The sequence below is a fragment of the Pseudophryne corroboree genome, chromosome 6 (assembly GCF_028390025.1).
Source record: "Pseudophryne corroboree isolate aPseCor3 chromosome 6, aPseCor3.hap2, whole genome shotgun sequence".
NCBI lineage: Eukaryota > Metazoa > Chordata > Amphibia > Anura > Myobatrachidae > Pseudophryne > Pseudophryne corroboree.
Window position 1 is genome coordinate 416,606,267 of NC_086449.1, and position 18,020 is coordinate 416,624,286.

Sequence of the window (18,020 nt, forward strand, 5' to 3'; positions counted from 1 at the left end):
TTAGTATGCTGAGGATAATGTGAGAGATACTGTACTGGCAAGGTGGAAGAAACGGAATTAAAATCCCAAATCACAAGGATTTTGCCATGGAAGTTCTAAAAGCATTGTTGATATAAAACATCATGGAGAAAGCTGATATAAAGATCCATGAGACAAAATGCTGTAAAGATTGGTATCAAAAACATCAACTATGAAGATGAGAATAAATCCAAATTTGGTCATCATATGTGGGTCTCAAGCCAAGCACTGATCCCCGGGGGAATCCAAACTGACAGAAAGTAGAGGAATTAAATAAAATATTGTTTCGATGAGCAATATGGAGTTATATAAGGAGCCATTGCTTAACCTGTAGCTAAATAGAAGTAGAATGAGTGGATAGAATAGTAGTGAAACTCGGATAAAATAGAGATGGAACTCAGATAAAATAAAAGTGGAATTCAGATAAAATAGAAAAATAAAAGGGTGAACTCCGATAATTTAGAAGTGGATCTTAGAAAATATACACATGGAACTCAAAGACTCATGACTCAATACTCAAAGACTCATGATATATTCTTGGAGAACATTAAAAGTAATTTTTAAAAATGAAAGCCTGTTTTAACAATGTAGTGCTAGAAACACTGATTTGTGTGCTCCAGCTCAATTTCAGCCTGTGGGTAACAAACATTCAGATGTTAAGATGAAAAGGGAAGTTAAAGAAGAGTGCTAAAGATCAGTAATTTATTCTAAGACAAAATATTCCCATGGACGTCAAAGTTTCTCTGCTTTCTGCATATACAGTTATGCCCTCTATCAAAGAGGTATATTCCCACTCAGCAGGGTGTTTCTTTAATAACATACTGTAGTACACTATATAAATATATATATATATACCGCAACTACCACCAAAGTGGAAGATGCACTCTCGCCAAAATCAGTCTCTGAGTCCACTTGTTGAGTCAACTTGGTTTAATCAGGTTCAAAAGTGATGCCGTCAATCATCGAAGTTTCGGTCCATATGTGGACCTTTATCAAGATAGGCACTTCAAAACATCTAAACAATAAACATTAAAAACAGTTAAAATCAATGTAGTGTGAAAACACACCAAATCACCTACACCATCACCACCAGTGCCTCCCAGGCCCTATTGACAATCAAGAAATGGCAGGAGAATACAACTGGACAGTATTAGACGTGCTTAAAGTGCATCATATGCCCATGCTCCAATAATCAAGGAAACCTCCCCCACACCTCATACCTCAACAGGTGAAATTACCAGGGTAAAATTACCAGGGTAAAACACCAAAATCAGTATGACCTGATGTATGGTTCCATTTAAATAGGACCATCTGTAATAGGAATCAGACATGTGGCCTGTCACACAACCAACCAGGAACAACAAAGGTATAGGAAACAACTAAAGAGGTATAAAACAAGTAACCTAATATAAGTCATACCTGGTGCAATGTGAGACAACATTTAGCAGCTATTACTCAATCAGCTAAGATCAGCTTGTCATCTATAACCAAAAGGAAAAGAGTACTTACAGCATACTTGCCTACCTGACCCTCTCCGTGAGGGAGAAAATGCTCTGTTCCTGGACTTTCCTGGTAATGTATGATTGCCATCACCTGTGGTGAGCTAGTTAATTGATAAGAAAGGTGTTTCACCACAGGTGATGGCAATCATACATTACCAGGAAAGTCCAGGTACAGAGCATTTTCTCCCTCATGGAGAGGGTCAGGTAGGCAAGTATGACTTACAGACTATTCAAAGAACAAACATCATGGATAGCAGTGGATTTAGCATACTTACAGCTCCGGTGCCATGAGCCTAATGATAGCTGCATACTGCATAGAGCCAAGGCTAGGCTATTTAGGCACTCAATATATATGGACCGAAACGTCGATGATTGACGGCATCACTTTTGAACCTGATTAAACCAAGTTAACTCAACAAGTGTACTCAGAGACTGATTTTGGCGAGAGTGCACCTTCCACTTTGGTGGTAGTTGCGGTATATTGGTGGCCATATATGGTCATTAGGAGCACCCGCATACTTATTTTTATGTACTGATGAGAGTGCAGGACATTCTGTGGATATATATATATATATATATATATATAAAATGTATCTGTCTAGATAGATAGATAGATACATTATATCTTACTTAACATTTGTGTTTGTAGAGTTTTTGCATTTGTAGTTGTTATAACCCCATTTTAACAATACATCTAGATACAAAAATGCAATAGACAAACAAACAACACTCAAAGTGTAAGAAAACCCCAATCCAACTTCATGTTTTGCTAGTTTATTATTCATCATGTTCCCCTGATAGTGCATTAGTTTTTATTTGTCATATATTTAGGGTTGCATATTCTGAGTGAAAAGTGAGAGATTTACAGTCTATTAAAAAGCATCTCTTGGTTTCCACTGAGGACTCTTTGTTAGGTTAATGTCAGGGGGAAAAGCATCAAGTCTGATGTGTCTAGTAGATTGCTTTGTACTAAAAAAATCTATTCTCTGGTTTGTCGCTTTGATGGAATAGATTGCATCTGATGTTTTAAATGGATTGAAATACTTTTATATTACTGAAATGTGTTTCATCAGCATTTGCAATCCCTCCTGTTTGAGCTTTGCCCTGAAGCAGACAAGCTGCCATTTAGATCTTCTAAAATGCCTATTACCCAAAGTAGGTGGGAATGGGCATACATGGAGAACCTACTTGTAGAATAGCTTTTCAATTAATTTCATTGACACAAGACCTGAAACTTGATTAGGATATTTCAAACAGATTTAGTGTTGAAACCCCTTTCTCTTCCTCATGTCTCTTTGGAAAGGAGCGGGAGTGTCAGTGGGCTGACCCTGAAGTTGATAAGAACATCAGTGTCTGAGATGCTGGAAACTCTTTCAGATGATGATTTTGTGAATGTTGCTGCTGTGAGTATCTCTGTATTAATAACTATTTCATACACATTTCCCATATGTTATTTAATTATACCGGTTAAGTCTTAACTATTCCACTCACATTCTTCTTAATTGTTCTCACATATGAAAAAACAAACAAACACATTTTACAGGAATACAAATTATTTTGAATATTTTAATTGACTTTAAGTACATATTTAAGACTTAATACTGAGTACATATTGTTATATAGTTCTTCAGTTTACATGTTTCACAAAATGTATAATTTTTAATGGTTGCCAACACCATCTCCCTATATTGGAAATGACTCACTATACAGTTTTAGCAATAGTATTAGTAGTATATACTACCCCATGTGTCACTATGAAAATAATTTATACGTTTACTACATAAATAAGCAGTAGCAGAAATACAGTAGTTTTAATTAGCAACTATTTTAATTAGGTGCTGTTGGCATACACAAAGATAATTGTACTTAGATTAGTTTGTTTCACATAGTAGATTTTGAGAATTTAATTCTGATATTATTTTTTTGTTTTGTTTTTGTTTTATATTTACTTTGTCATATACTCTACTTTCTTAGCTCCAATGCAATCAACAGTGTCTATACAGTAGATGTACTCAGGTGCTCAAACTCCCCAGCCTTCATTATTTCCTATAACAGTACTGGTTTTGGTTTGCCATAGTTTCAGATACATGATTTACTTTGACTCTGTGGAATAGTCAGTGCTGTAGAATGTTTTGAAGAAGACTCTGGTAACTGAACCTACACTGTGAAATGTAATAGATATAAGCAGTAAATTGATAATGCAGTATTCCACTAAACTTAGTGCTGTGTTTGCATATTGTATTGCACCCAGTCTAATCAGGACCTCTAATAACATTTAAGAACGCTAACCTCTTCTCTCTCCACATTGCATCTTGCCCTCGGTCAACATCAGTCAACAGCTCTTCTCCACCCTGGTCACTCCCTCTCATGCTCACATCCAAGATTTCACTCAATGTGTCCCATCCTCTAGTACTCACTACCTCACCTAGTCAGACGCTAAACTAGTCTTCCCAACATTATATGTGCCCTTTTTATTAAAGTGTCTAGCCATCCTGATAACTTGCCTCTCGTCTGCTTTAGCTCTCCATTATTTATCCTTCCCAGTTCACTCTCCATCTGTTCACTGGGTCCTCAACCCTTTTGTTCTTGCCTTGCACCATCCATGTCACCAGTGTTCCACAGCCTTGTCTCCTCCTCATCAGCATTGCCAGTGGCAGCATTAAGGGAGGGCGATCAGGATAATAAAAGATTTATAAAAGCAAACGAGATATGTACTATGGACCTAATGCAGAATTGAATGCAAATCAGTTGTACAGTAGATGCTCCCACATTGCTTGCATAGAGCTACAGGCATATGTTTGCCCATATGCAGAATTTTAAGCATATTTGTGCTGTCCTTGTATCCTACAGTATATGTATGTTTAGTTTCATCATCGCTATAAATGTGGATTTGCATCAGCCTATACTTGCTACATAAGATTCCCCTGGAAACAGGCACATTTATGCTTCTGATCTGGTGATTGAATCTTTCCAGCATTCTTAAAGTAATCCAGGTGCATATCTAACAACAGGCCAGTAAGGCACTCTCCAGGGGTGCCGAACAGGTAGGGCACACCGCCCAGCAGTGCCACTCTCAGCCATGTGGTAGAATTTTAGTGACAGTACCTGGCCCAGAGACTCAGCAGTTACTGTTACTGGCACCGGTGTCCTGCACCGTACCACACTACAGTGAGGAAACTCAAACTAAGCTACAGTTTCCAGCACCAATGGCATAAATAACATTGCAAGTTCTGCAGCAGTGCTATAAAGGTGTAGAGACAAGCCCTGGGTAGCCAGTAAGTAGCAGCACCAGAGACAGAACAGGTAAAGGCAAAGTGCACTGAAGAGGGGAGTCAGAGACAGTTTAAGTTTAATTATTATTTGTGGGCATATTAATTACTGTGTGGGCATAATGTGTAAGGGGCACTACTACTGTGGCATAGTGTGTAAGGGGCACTACAACTGTATGGCATAATATGTAAGGGGTACTACTACTGTGTGGCATAATGTGTAAGGGGCACTACTACCGTGGGCATAATGTGTAACAAGCACTAATACTATGTGGCATAATGTGTAAAGAACAATACTGTGTGGCATAATTTAAATTAGGGGTACTATTGTGTGACCACGCCCCTTCCCACAGGACTATGACCTTTTCAACATGCAAGCCTTCCAGCATAGGGGAGACAGTCCCTTACTTTGCCTGGGGTGCTTGGACCCCTAGATACAGTACACCTCAGAATCTATAAATGTTGTGCAGATATCATGTAGTGTATACGCTCTGACGACTGAATGGCCGACATTTCTGCAACTACTGTACATAGGTTACAAATTTGTGCAGTGTGTACAGGGACACAATGCATACATCAGATCATTACGCAGGTAATGGTGAAGATCTGATGGAGCAACTGTATAGTGTATATCATGAAGATGTGACATCTGAAGTGGAATCTCAAAGGTACAGATGGAGCTCCGTCTGCAACTAGGTGCGCCCGGCAAGGTGCACCGCTGGAAACGAATGGGACGCGCATGCGTCGCAGACGTGCACACGCCCCATTCAACGTGAATGGGAGCGTCTCTGTATGATCTGCAACGCGCCGAGGCACAGGGGCGCCTAGGCATGCCGCGCGCCCCCGATGCAGCCACGCTCAAAGAGCATAGCTCCATCTGTATGTACCCACCTTAAGTTGTATGGACAGGTTTATAGCATGCAAATCATAGAACACAGAAACAAAAAAAGTAAATTTATTAATGGCTCAGAGACTCTAACAACTCTCTCAGATAATTGCATACCACTTACAGGCTCACTTAGTGTAAAGGACCTAGACAGTGAGGACACCACACAGTGTTAATGGATGCCACTCTGGACTGAATTGTAATGACATTAAAGTACTTATGTACTGATACTATTTATGCTGTACACACACTTTTTGTGAACTAACTACAGGAAGGATAGCATGTATATGTCATAAGCAGTATGCATTCATATATAAAATCTATTAAACATATACAGAAACAAAGCAATAAGTTATATTTTTTAATAAGCAATATGTTCAATGTGAACTGACTAAATTTGTGCATCTTGATTTAAGTTAATGAGATACAAAAATATTATGTACATGGTTTTGGGACCATTTTACTGACAGTGTCTGGGTTACAGGCAGTCTGGGATGTAACTTTACAGGATGATGTTTTTCTTTGCAACTAATGTTGCTGGCTCAGCCTGATGTAAAAATAATGAATGAGCAGACCACACAGCACAACCTGAGGCTCTGTATTGCTTTTTTATGATCATTTTCCGTTTAATATTAGACTTTCTTTTGATAAAGACATACTTCGTAATACTGACATTTCTAGATTAAAGGAATTGTCTCCTTTTTATGTATATTAAGGAAGAAATGTTCACGTTCCCTGTTCTAATTTCCTGTACAGTTATACTTTCCTAATGAAATTGCTAAAGTAAAACTTGAAGATGAACTAACTTATATAACAATTTTATTCATGTATAGACTAAAACATGCAATTGAAGATTATGATGTCTGGGACCTGGTAATGCAGGGGGATGTAGCCTAACCACAGATGTGTGACCACACACCCTTTAAAAACGTGAAAAAAACCTATTATTTATGTGCCATGGAGCATTGCTGACCTGCACAGGGAGGCGCCGTATGTCCCTCAGCCCAGGATAGATCTGAGGGAGAGGGCGGCATGATCAGTGTGATCGCTGAACCCCTGCAGGCAGAGGAGACTACTGCACTCAGTGGCAGGAGCCTCCTTGGACCCAATACAGTCCAGCACACAGCAGCGTGTGCTGGATTTGGGAGAGAGTCTGCAGTGCTGCAGGCTGACAGGTAAGAAGGGGGAGGGGCATGTGGACCTGGGCGCCTCCAACAAACCCGAGCTTGGCTAATTAGTACCTGCTCCCCCCACCACCACCACCACCTCTCAGTGCTGCTGTTTCTGTGGTGTAAATGGGGACCACCTGTGGTCCTGTGAATGCCCTTTTCTGTGAAAAAAGGAAAACAGTAGCGCCCAATAGTGAAGTATGGCCTGCAATATACTGTATCTAGTTATACCCCTGGACCTTCTCATTGTAAAGTGGTATAAAATTAACTGGAGGGCACTATAATGTTACATAATATGAACTGTGGACACTGTATGTTATAATTTGAATTGTGGGTACTGTGCATAATGTGATCTGGCAGCCCTACAATGTGAAATAATGTTTACTAGGGCACTATTATGGTTCAGAATATAAACTAGGGTGCAAGTATTGGGCAAATAATTAATAACAGCAGTGGCCCTTTCAAAATTGTATTGTGGGGCCCACAAGCTTCTGTCTATGCCCCTGATTATAGTGCTTATGTGTCAAGCCTCAAACCATATTTCAATCTATATAAATATATACAGTTGCCAGGTTTTAATTTTTGAGACTTAGTGAAAGTGTAGGACCTGCATGAAGGTGGGGTACCTTGGCGAGCGGTATGCAGGCTTCCGTGCATTGGCCAATTCACTAACTAAACCCCCATCATTTATTTATTGATGTTGTGAGGATAAGTGAGCTTGCTATGGTAAGTGCTGAACTTTCTGTTTGTATATATATATATATATATAGAGAGAGAGAGATACATTGAGATATATATATATATATATATATATATATATATACATCCACCAGATCCGGCACTCCTATTGTCCCAGTGTAGAAACTTGCCAGGTGCCCTCCGTGACGGCCGTGTTGCAACGGCCCACAATATCCACACACCACTCGGCGGCACTCCGGACAAATAAAATGAAGACTACAAAGTCATCTTGGATTAAATCGACGTTTCAGTGCTCGGCGGCACTTTTATCAAGATTATCAGACAGCATAAGAAACCATTGTGTATACACCATATATATAGCATCAGTGAAACCACACATTGCACGTCAGGTCCCATCCCACTACCAATCAATGTGGTGTCGGGCGTGGCGTGCAGGCAGCTGAATCAAGTTCACAATTACAAGAAATGCACATTATAAACATCACAGTGATCAAAAATGTATAAATCACAAAACTCACACATACATGTGAAAAAAACATCTAGATAAAAAAGGTGAAAAAATGACCATATTAAAAACCAACAACAAGCACTAGACTTTTTAGAACAAGTATTTCCTCATGTAGCTATATACAAAAGTAGCTACATATCCAACAAAACGGAATGCCTGTGCTCACTGGCGTGCGCAGCACATTTTATTAGGGGGTGCACCGTCGGAGGGGTGTGTCTAGCACCGCCTTTTGGGCGTGTCTAGCACCATCTATTGATGATCAACGCATATAAAATATCCACCTTTGTACCAATCCTAATAAAGCAGATACATTGTCAGATGTTGCAGTGTGCACCAAACAAACACCCCTGATGGCACTCACTGCAATTACAGTGCTCCTACTCAGCCTGGTCTGGCTCCCCCTCTCTTTCCCCTGCAAGCTGCAGTAACTTACTTACAAGTCAGTCACTCACTGACAATGACAGTCGCAGACTAGTATTGCCGCTGCTGGAAAAATGAGTGTCGTGTCAATGTTGCTGCCGACTGCCTGCCAGTATTGAATTTGTCTTCCTAAGAGGAATGCTGGCTGCATGCTGCTCCTCATCAGTGGCAGGCGTTGGCACAGCATAGAAAGAGGGAGGTGTGTATGTGGTGGGTGTGACGGGTGGGCATGCGAGCAGCATGACGTAATAACGTTATATCACACTGTTTTTGTACATGGAGGTGGAGCTGGGAATTTGAAAGCCGGCACCCTTGATTTACCCAGGCGTCCAGTCGGTAATGAGGTCCTGACAGGTTGCAGCGCAGAGGGGACAGTAATCAGCCTGCTCGGCGATCGCTGCATCAGGCATGTGAGATCGGGGTGCCAGACATTAGGGGGTGCCCGTGCGCACCAGGCACCCCCCCCTGCGCACACCTATGCCTGTGCTAATAAACACTCCATAGTCTAAGACACTTCCTTGCCTGGAGATAGCTTATAAAGTAACATGCTGTGTGTCCATCTATAATAATGTATTAAAGATGCAACAATCTTATTAGCACAAGAAACAGTGTAACCCTAGTGATTCATTTAACCCTCGAGGGGAAAGTGTACCAAGCCTTTCAATCCACTGTGTCTCCCGCTGTAACAGCAGCTTTTTTCTATCACCTCCTCTACTAAGGACAGGAATATGATCGATCATTCTATATTTAATTGCTGTTAAGCTATGTTTAGCAGTAGCATAATGGCGAGCTAAAGGCTGATCACTAGTGCCTTTGAGAATTGCGGCTTTAATCGCCGATCTATGAAGTGCCATTCTCTCTTTAAATTGGCGCTCCGTCTTCCCCACATATTGTAAATAGCGAAAATATGCAAATATTTTACTAGCAACTGTGGGGTTGGTGAAAAATACATCCTGCTCGATCATAAACATAAAAGAATTTGCTAGCGACGGAGCCACTGAGGACCCCATCGCCACACCAGATGTCTGCAGGTAATATTTCCCATCAAAATAGAAATCATTTTTGGATAAAATCATTTCTAACAAAGACATAAATAACTCTATATCTGGACCCACATATTTCACATTATTAGCCAGCAGCAACCTCACAGCCAACAGCCCCTGTCTATGAGGAATACATGTGTATAAATTACATACATCAACAGAAATAAGCAACAAATCAGTAGGTAATGAGGGTAACTTTCTCAACGACATAAGCAATGACGTGGTATCTTTCAGAAAAGTAGGTTTAGATTGAATTAGTGGCTGCAGAAAACCATCTAAATAAATGGATACCGGCTGGAAGATCGATCCCCGTGCAGATATAACAGGTCGCCCCGGTGGTCTAGTGGGGTGCTTATGCACCTTTTATGTTTATGATCGAGCAGGATGTATTTTTCACCAACCCCACAGTTGCTAGTAAAATATCTGCATATTTTCGCTATATAGATGACGTGCTCATTTTGTGGCAGGGTTTGGAATGTGAATTTGTGGCTTTAATTGAAGAACATAACCAGTCTAACAGCCCTGTTAAATTTACTTACCAGATTAGCAGAGATACAGTCAATTATCTTGATGTAACCATCACAAGAAAGGGTGACGTTTTGGATACGTCATTATTTACTAAATCTACTGACAGAAATAATCTTTTGTTGGCTTCTAGTGCACACCCTAAGGCGTTAAAAGATTCTTTGCCTTATAGTCAATTTTTAAGGGTGTTACGTATTTCCAGCAATAGAACTGAAGCTCTGATGCAGGTTGATCTAATGTATAAAAAATGATTGGAGAGAGGTTATTGTCCCAAGAACCTTGAGTTAATGAAACGTAAAGCTTTAGCAGTACCTATTGATAAGCTACTAGTGGGCAATAAGAAGGCAACTAAGGCCACTAAACCCTTTGCGTGGCCTAACACATATACTCATTTAAGTCCTTTTGTGACTAAAACTGCCAAGAAACTTTGGCCTCTTGTCCAGACTGACAGGGATTTAAATCTGTCTGATTCTTCATTAATGCCTTGTTATCGCAGGGGCAAGAATCTTAAAAACTTTCTGGTTCGGACGGATATTACAGGTATGGGAGGTGATACAGTACGGGGCACAACCTTTTGGGGATCCCCTAAACATGGCTGTTTTCGTTGCCCGAACTGCACTACGTGTGGTTTTTTACAAACAGGTGCTGTATTCAATCATCCCTATTCTGGAAAAAAGTTTTTTATTAGACACCACCTTACCTGTTCAAGCCAATATGTGATTTATGTGATCACTTGCCCTTGCTCTTTACAATATGTGGGGAAGACGGAGCGCCAATTTAAAGAGAGAATGGCACTTCATAGATCGGCGATTAAAGCCGCAATTCTCAAAGGCACTAGTGATCAGCCTTTAGCTCGCCATTATGCTACTGCTAAACATAGCTTAACAGCAATTAAATATAGAATGATCGATCATATTCCTGTCCTTAGTAGAGGAGGTGATAGAAAAAAACTGCTGTTACAGCGGGAGACACAGTGGATTGAAAGGCTTGGTACACTTTCCCCTCGAGGGTTAAATGAATCACTAGGGTTACACTGTTTCTTGTGCTAATAAGATTGTTGCATCTTTAATACATTATTATATATGGACACACAGCATGTTACTTTATAAGCTATCTCCAGGCAAGGAAGTGTCTTAGACTATGGAGTGTTTATTAGCACAGGCATTCCGTTTTGTTGGATATGTAGCTACTTTTGTATATAGCTACATGAGGAAATACTTGTTCTAAAAAGTCTAGTGCTTGTTGTTGGTTTTTAATATGGTCATTTTTTCACCTTTTTTATCTAGATGTTTTTTTCACATGTATGTGTGAGTTTTGTGATTTATAAATTTTTGATCACTGTGATGTTTATAATGTGCATTTCTTGAATTGTGAACTTGATTCAGCTGCCTGCACGCCACGCCCGACACCACATTGATTGGTAGTGGGGTGGGACCTGACGTGCAATGTGTGGTTTCACTGATGCTATATATATGGTGTATACACAATGGTTTCTTATGCTGTCTGATAATCTTGATAAAAGTGCCGCCGAGCACTGAAACGTCGATTTAATCCAAGATGACTTTGTAGTCTTCATTTTATTTGTCCGGAGTGCCGCCGAGTGGTGTGTGGATAGATATATATATATATATATATATAAATTAGATTTTTTTTTTACCTGAAATTATAGATTGCTTTATCAATACCCCTTTCAGAGTGACAAAAATGTCCCGAGTTGATGCACATGAACGCGCATCAACCTGGGAAATTGCTCAGTGTGAAAGGGTACAGGAACAGTATCCCGGGACGAGCGTCCCGGGATTTCATCCCAGGTCTCGACCAGGGTTGAATCCGGGATCATCACGGGATGCAGTGTAGTGTGAATGGGCCCTACACGGTATTCAGTACCCAGGACTGTTAAAAGGCCTCTCATTGGAGCTTTCTTGGGCTTAGAAAAGATGTCATCATCCAGACCCTGGAGAAGTGTCCTGGAAGCGGAGGAGACAGGCAATATGGCTACCTGGACTGATCAGGAGATCAGAGAGCTGCTCAGCATAAGGGGAAGGAGGAAATAAAGAGACAGATAACAGGCACAGTGAAGGATGCTATTATTTATAAAAGCATTGCAAAGCTGCTTGAAGCCAGAGGAATTATCCGTACACAACAGCAAGTTGTTAATAAAATGTAGACTCTGAAAAAGTGGGCCCCACCCCTCCCTTTGCTTGCCTATTGTGGCCTCATCTATGTGAGCCAGAAAAATGTTCATTTCTAATGACATACATATGCATTTGCAGGGATTTCCCGGGATCAGTGTGAATGGGGCTGTCCCAGGTCGATCCCAGGTCTAAGTGCAGTCTGAAAGGGGTCAATTACGGGATGCGTCCTGGAACATATTCCTGGGTGTGACCTGGCTCTGTCAGTCTGAAAGGGGTACAAGTTACAGTGCTGGTTTTCCCTAGAGGGTGGGAAAGAAACTAATCTTAGGTAACTCACACATCTCAAACTAGGCTCGGGACATCTCATCCCTGGACCTAAACAGACTGTCTTGGCCTGTATCAGCACTTTCACCACAATCTGTACTCAATAAGTGGCACAGAGACATATTTGTATGGGAAATGACAGCTGATGATCCAAGCCATACCCTATGGAAATTGTCACTCTGCTAATTGAAAATGCTAGAGCTGTTGTGTGTGGAACAACTTTTCCACTTAAGATCTGGGACACACACACACACATACAAAAAAGGTGACTGTAAGGTTCCAGGAATGGTCTTATGGAGCTTAGGTCACAACTAGCAAGACCCCTTTACTTGATTTTCAATAGTTCAATTAGATCTGGCATGGTACCGAAGAATTGGCGTATAGCAAAGGTAGTGCCATTATTTAAAAAGGGATCCAAAAATCATCCGGGTAACTACAGGCCGGTTAACTTGACATCTATAGTGGGGAAAATATTGGAAGGAATTCTAAGAGATAGCATACAGGAGTATCCGCAGATCACTCAGATTATTAGCAAGAACCAGCATGGGTTTGTGAGGGACAGATCTTGTCAAATTAACTAAGTTAACTTCTACGAGGAAGTGAGCGACAATCTTGACCAAGGAAAAGCAGTGTATGTGGTCTACTTAGATTTTGAAAAGGCTTCGATACAGTTCCTCACAGGAGACTAATCATCAAATTAAAAGAGCTTGGCCTAGAAAAAACTGTTTGTACATAGATAAGTAACTGCCTGGACAACAGGGTACAGCGAGTAGTGGTCAACGGGAAGTCCTTAAGCTTGACATCAGTAGTCAGCGAAATACCACAGGGGTCTGTACTCAGTTCACTACTGTTCAACATATTTATCAATGACCTAGAAATAGGCCTGGAAAGTACAGTGTCAATCTTTGCAGATGATACTAAACTGTGTAGGGTAATTAATTCAGAAATAGATGTGGAGTCTCTGCAGAATGACTTATCTAAACTTGAAATCTTGGCGTCTAAATGGAGAATGAGGTTCAATATATAAAAATACAAGGTTATGCATTTCGGGACTAAAAACAAACTTGTATCCTACATATTAAACGGGGAAAGTCTAGGGGTAACAGTTTTGGAAAAAGTTTTGGGGCTACTCATTGATAATAAGCTTAATAACCGTATACAATGTCAAAGCACAGTAAAGAAGGCAAGTAAGGTGTTAGCGTGCATAAAACGGGGAATTGAGACAAGGGACGAGGATGTAATTCTGCTGCTGTACAAATCATTGGTACATCTGCACCTGGAATATTGTGTTCAGTTTTGGGCACCACTGTATAAAAAAGATATCGGTGAACTCGAAAATTGTTCAAAGGCGAGCTACTAAATTGATTAAAGGGCTAGAGTAGGCATTCCCAACCATGGTCCTCAAGGCACACCAACAGTTCAGGTTCTAGTGATATCCAAGCTTCAGCACAGATGGTTAAATCAAAATAACTGAGCTACTAATTAAGTCACCTGTGCTGAAGCCTGAATATCACTAAAACCTGCACTGCTAGTGTGCCTTGAGGACAGTGGTTGGGAATGCCTGGGCTAGAGGGACTGGATTATAGGAAAGGCTTACTAGGTTGAACATGTATACACTGGAAAAGAGGCGTCTAAGAGGAGACATTATTAATGTCTTCAAATATGTAAAGGGGCACTACAAAGAGTTATCAGAGGAAATATTTATTAAAAGAACTCTGTTTAGGACACGTGGGCACTCGCTGAGGCTGGAGGACAGAAAATTCTGTATGCAATGGAGGAAAGGGTTCTTCACTGTTAGGGCAATAAGGATTTGGAATTCCGTGCCAGGGAAGGTGGTAATGGTGGACTCTGTAAATGCATTTAAAAGGGGATTGGATGAATTTCAGATTGAAAAGGATATTTAAGGTTACAACATTTAAAATATTGACATTGATAATCTTGGTGTAACATGATTTGTAGTTGTTAACTAGTCATAAAATATTCTTCAGCAGGTACAGTAAAATCAACTCAACTGAATACAAAATACAGGTTGAACGCGATAGGCATTTTGCCTCATTTCAACCTCAATTACTATTACGATGGTGCTTGCTTAGCACCAATGGGGCGATGAAGAAATTAAGAAGCTAGTTTAATAGACAATAAGATTGTTATATTGGTGACATTGTCATCTTTTGTGTGAGGCGACATGAAGAAAGGTGCAAAGTCTGCAAACAACTATTACAGTACATAATTCTAAAACAAACCCCAATGTAAACCCCAGTCTTCTCTTGTTTGTTGTGTGAAAAAAACAACAGTAAGCAACAGCTAAAACAGCCTTTATTGCAAGTCATGACTCCAAAGTCATAGAATAAGAGAATAAAGATGGAGGACAAAAACATTCCTCAACTCCCTTTAAATAAGATTGATATGAAGCAATCAAGACACAATCCTAAAATATCGTCTTCATATGCACTCCAGATTTTCAGGCCTCCAATTGCTTACATCTATCTTGAGAATTATGATAAAATTAAAGTGGCACTACCAATCATGTTATTAGCAAAACCTTACATATCATTATTCATGGTCACAGCTAAAAGATTAGGATATACTTTCTTGCAGTGAAGGCAGGAAAATGACACTGTGACTTAATCAGGCGTATCAGGATTTATGCTGAGGTCTCACTGAACAAGAGGCTTAAATATTAATGTGCAGAAACACTTAAGTGCAGAGTTTTTAATTATATAAATGCATTTGTTTCTTCATAAGCTGCAGAACGTGGAATGTGCAGCTCTGGTATAAATCACCATGGGTTAATGTGTCAGATCTTCTCGTCTTCATTTTTATTTCAGCCACAGAAACTGCTGCTGTTTGCATGTGAATAGGATCCTGCTGTTAGTAAATGTGCAATGTATGGGAATTACTGCCATTTCTCCCGAATGATTCAGTTATATGCTTTGACTGCACAAAGTGGAAGATGATAGGACGTAAGATTTGCTCCTCTTATACTGTGATTTAGAGGCTTGGTTGCGTATGTTGACATAGTGAATATCATTTGCTTGTGATTGTGTGATTTCGAAAAAGGAAAATAAGTCAAGAAAAAAATGCTATTTTGTCACTGTTGACATGTGGAGACAGAGGATATTAGTTTGATAGCCATGTTTCCTAGGCAAATTATTAATTTTGTACCACCTTATATGCATGATGTTACTATTGCAATTAATAATTCACTACTTAAACAGTTTTGAGAAACACTTTATAGAGTGAGAAAACCAAAGCGCTGAAATCATTCTAGTTTTGAAATCTGTTTCCTGCATTTCTGTATTTCACATAAACACCATTTATTGTTAGTGCAGTGAAAATGCCACATTTCTGTGAATAACACAATAATAAAGATTTCTGTTACATATATTTTTCTTTCTGTAATTTATATAAAAATATTATAAACTGAGATTTTAATTCACAAATGAAATAGCCTCTATAGTGTGTCAAACTGTAAGAGCAATGGGGGTCATTCTGACCCGTTCGCACGCTGCTGTTTGTCGCAGCGGTGCGAATGGGTCGGTTCTGCGCATGTGCACCGGCCGCAATGCGCACGCATGTCGTTGACGTCGCTGGGCAACAATAAGAATACCGAAGAAAGTGATTGCTGCCGCGTTCGCAAGAAGAGTAACAGGCGGAAGGTATTCTGGGGCGTCAACTGACCGTTTTCTGGGAGTGGTGCAGCGAACGCAGGTGTGTCCAGGCGTTTGGAGGGCGGATGTCTGACGTCAATTCTGGGACCTTCATCGCTGGATTCATCGCACAGGGTAAGTAACTGCAGGGCTAGTCTTGTTTCTGCTGCGGGGTACACTGGGCTCCACAAGGAATGGACAATGGGGTGTAGAGTAGGATCTTGATCCGAGGCACCAACAGGCTCAAAGCTTTGACTGTTCCCAGAATGCATAGCGCCGCCTCCTATATCACCCCGCCTCCCTGCACAGGAGCTCAGTTTTGTAGTTGGTGCTGCAGTAGCAGGCACTTAACAGAGGGGCTGCTCCAGGCAGCCCTAAGAAGAGCTTTTTTCTGAGGAAAAAAGTGAAGACTTCAAGGGCAGCAGCAGTGTTACATGTCAGTGGACATTCACGGCTGCAGCTCCGGCTCTCCCCAGCGGCACTGTACACTCCCTAGCCCTGGTTGCCGGGTAACTACAGCAGGAGGCTCCGGTTTTCTTCTTGCCACGCACACACGACGGGGGCTCTCCGGGATCACGTGGCCGCGCTTCGGGAGGTGGTAAGTGGGTCCCGCTTGCGGGACCCGGTCTTTATCGTGATCCGGCGCGGTCAGTGGGAGGCGGGCCGCGCATGCTGGCGGTGGACACACTGGCAGTACAGGCGATCCCACTAGATCACCAGGGCATGGGACAGGTCATGTTTTCTCTATAAACCGTTTTTTTAGAGCCCGCAGTACCCGATGGTTTTGCCAGCAGGGGGATAGAGCTTGGCCCTGAAGCCCCTCCCCCAGCCCCAGGCCGCCATTTTCTGCAAATGTTCCCGCCCTGGAGCTGCATATCTGTCTCTCCCTCACTCCCTGGCAGTGTCTGCGGCGCCATTATCCCTCAGCTCACTGTTCCTGGGAATGCTTGGGCAAATCCTCCTATGTAAAGCCGCCTGGCTGTCAGTGCTGTGACTTTACAAGACACTTAAGTATTCTACCTGCCTTTTTTAGTCAGTGTTAGTTAAGAAAGAGTGCACTTAGTCAGGGTTTCCTAGTACAATTACCCTGTGATATACATCCAGTTCTTACTGTGTACTGTTATATCTATTGTTATATAGCTGTGTAAGCTAGTCCAGTGCAGTATTATTGTTAGTAATAACCTCTGCATTCAGTGCCGTTTCTAGCGGCGGGCGAGCCGTGCAACCGCACGGGGCGCCCGCCGCGGCACTTTGTGTGTCCTTATATCCTCAACTCCCTCTTCCCGAGTGCTCCTGCTCGGGGGGCGGAGTTTCGCGGAATGACGCGTTTGTGTCGTGACGTCACGACGCAAACGAGTCATTCCGCGAAAACCCGCCCCCCGAGCAGGAACGCTCGGGAAGAGGGAGGAGAGGAGATAAGCCTGGAAGGAGGAGGCGGCCGGACCCGAAGAGCGGGAAGATGTAAGTAGTATCTCTATCTCTCTCTCTCTCCCCCTTCCTTCCCCCCCTCACTTGACACCTGCCTGCCGCACTGTGTAAAATAGGGATACCTGCCTGCCGCACTTTGTAAAATGGGGGCACCTGCCTGCATACTGTGTAAAATGGGGATACCTGCCTGCCGCACTGTGTAAAATGGGGATACCTGCCTGCCGCACTTTGTAAAATGGGGACACCTGCCTGCCGTGCTGTGTAAAATGGGGGCACGTGCCTGCCGCGCTGTGTAAAATGGGGACACCTGCCTGCCGTGCTGTGTAAAATTGGGACACCTGCCTGACGCGCTGTGTAAAATGGGGACACCTGCCTGCCGCGCTGTGTAAAATGGGGACACCTGCCTGCCGCGCTGTGTAAAATGGGGACACCTGCCTGCCGCGC

At 41.7% G+C, this 18,020-nt stretch overlaps 1 protein-coding gene across 7 annotated transcripts in view; it reads left to right on the forward strand.

Annotated features, from left to right (window-relative positions):
* The window catches only part of CACNA2D1 (calcium voltage-gated channel auxiliary subunit alpha2delta 1), a 1,227,493-nt gene that overhangs the window by 830,336 nt on the left and 379,137 nt on the right, over window positions 1-18,020 (forward strand). For all 7 annotated transcript variants that reach the window (XM_063926939.1, XM_063926941.1, XM_063926940.1 and 4 more), the window contains one exon: window positions 2,824-2,923. In XM_063926939.1, the coding sequence (XP_063783009.1) occupies window positions 2,824-2,923 (100 nt within the window). The remainder of the gene's footprint in view (window positions 1-2,823; window positions 2,924-18,020) is intronic.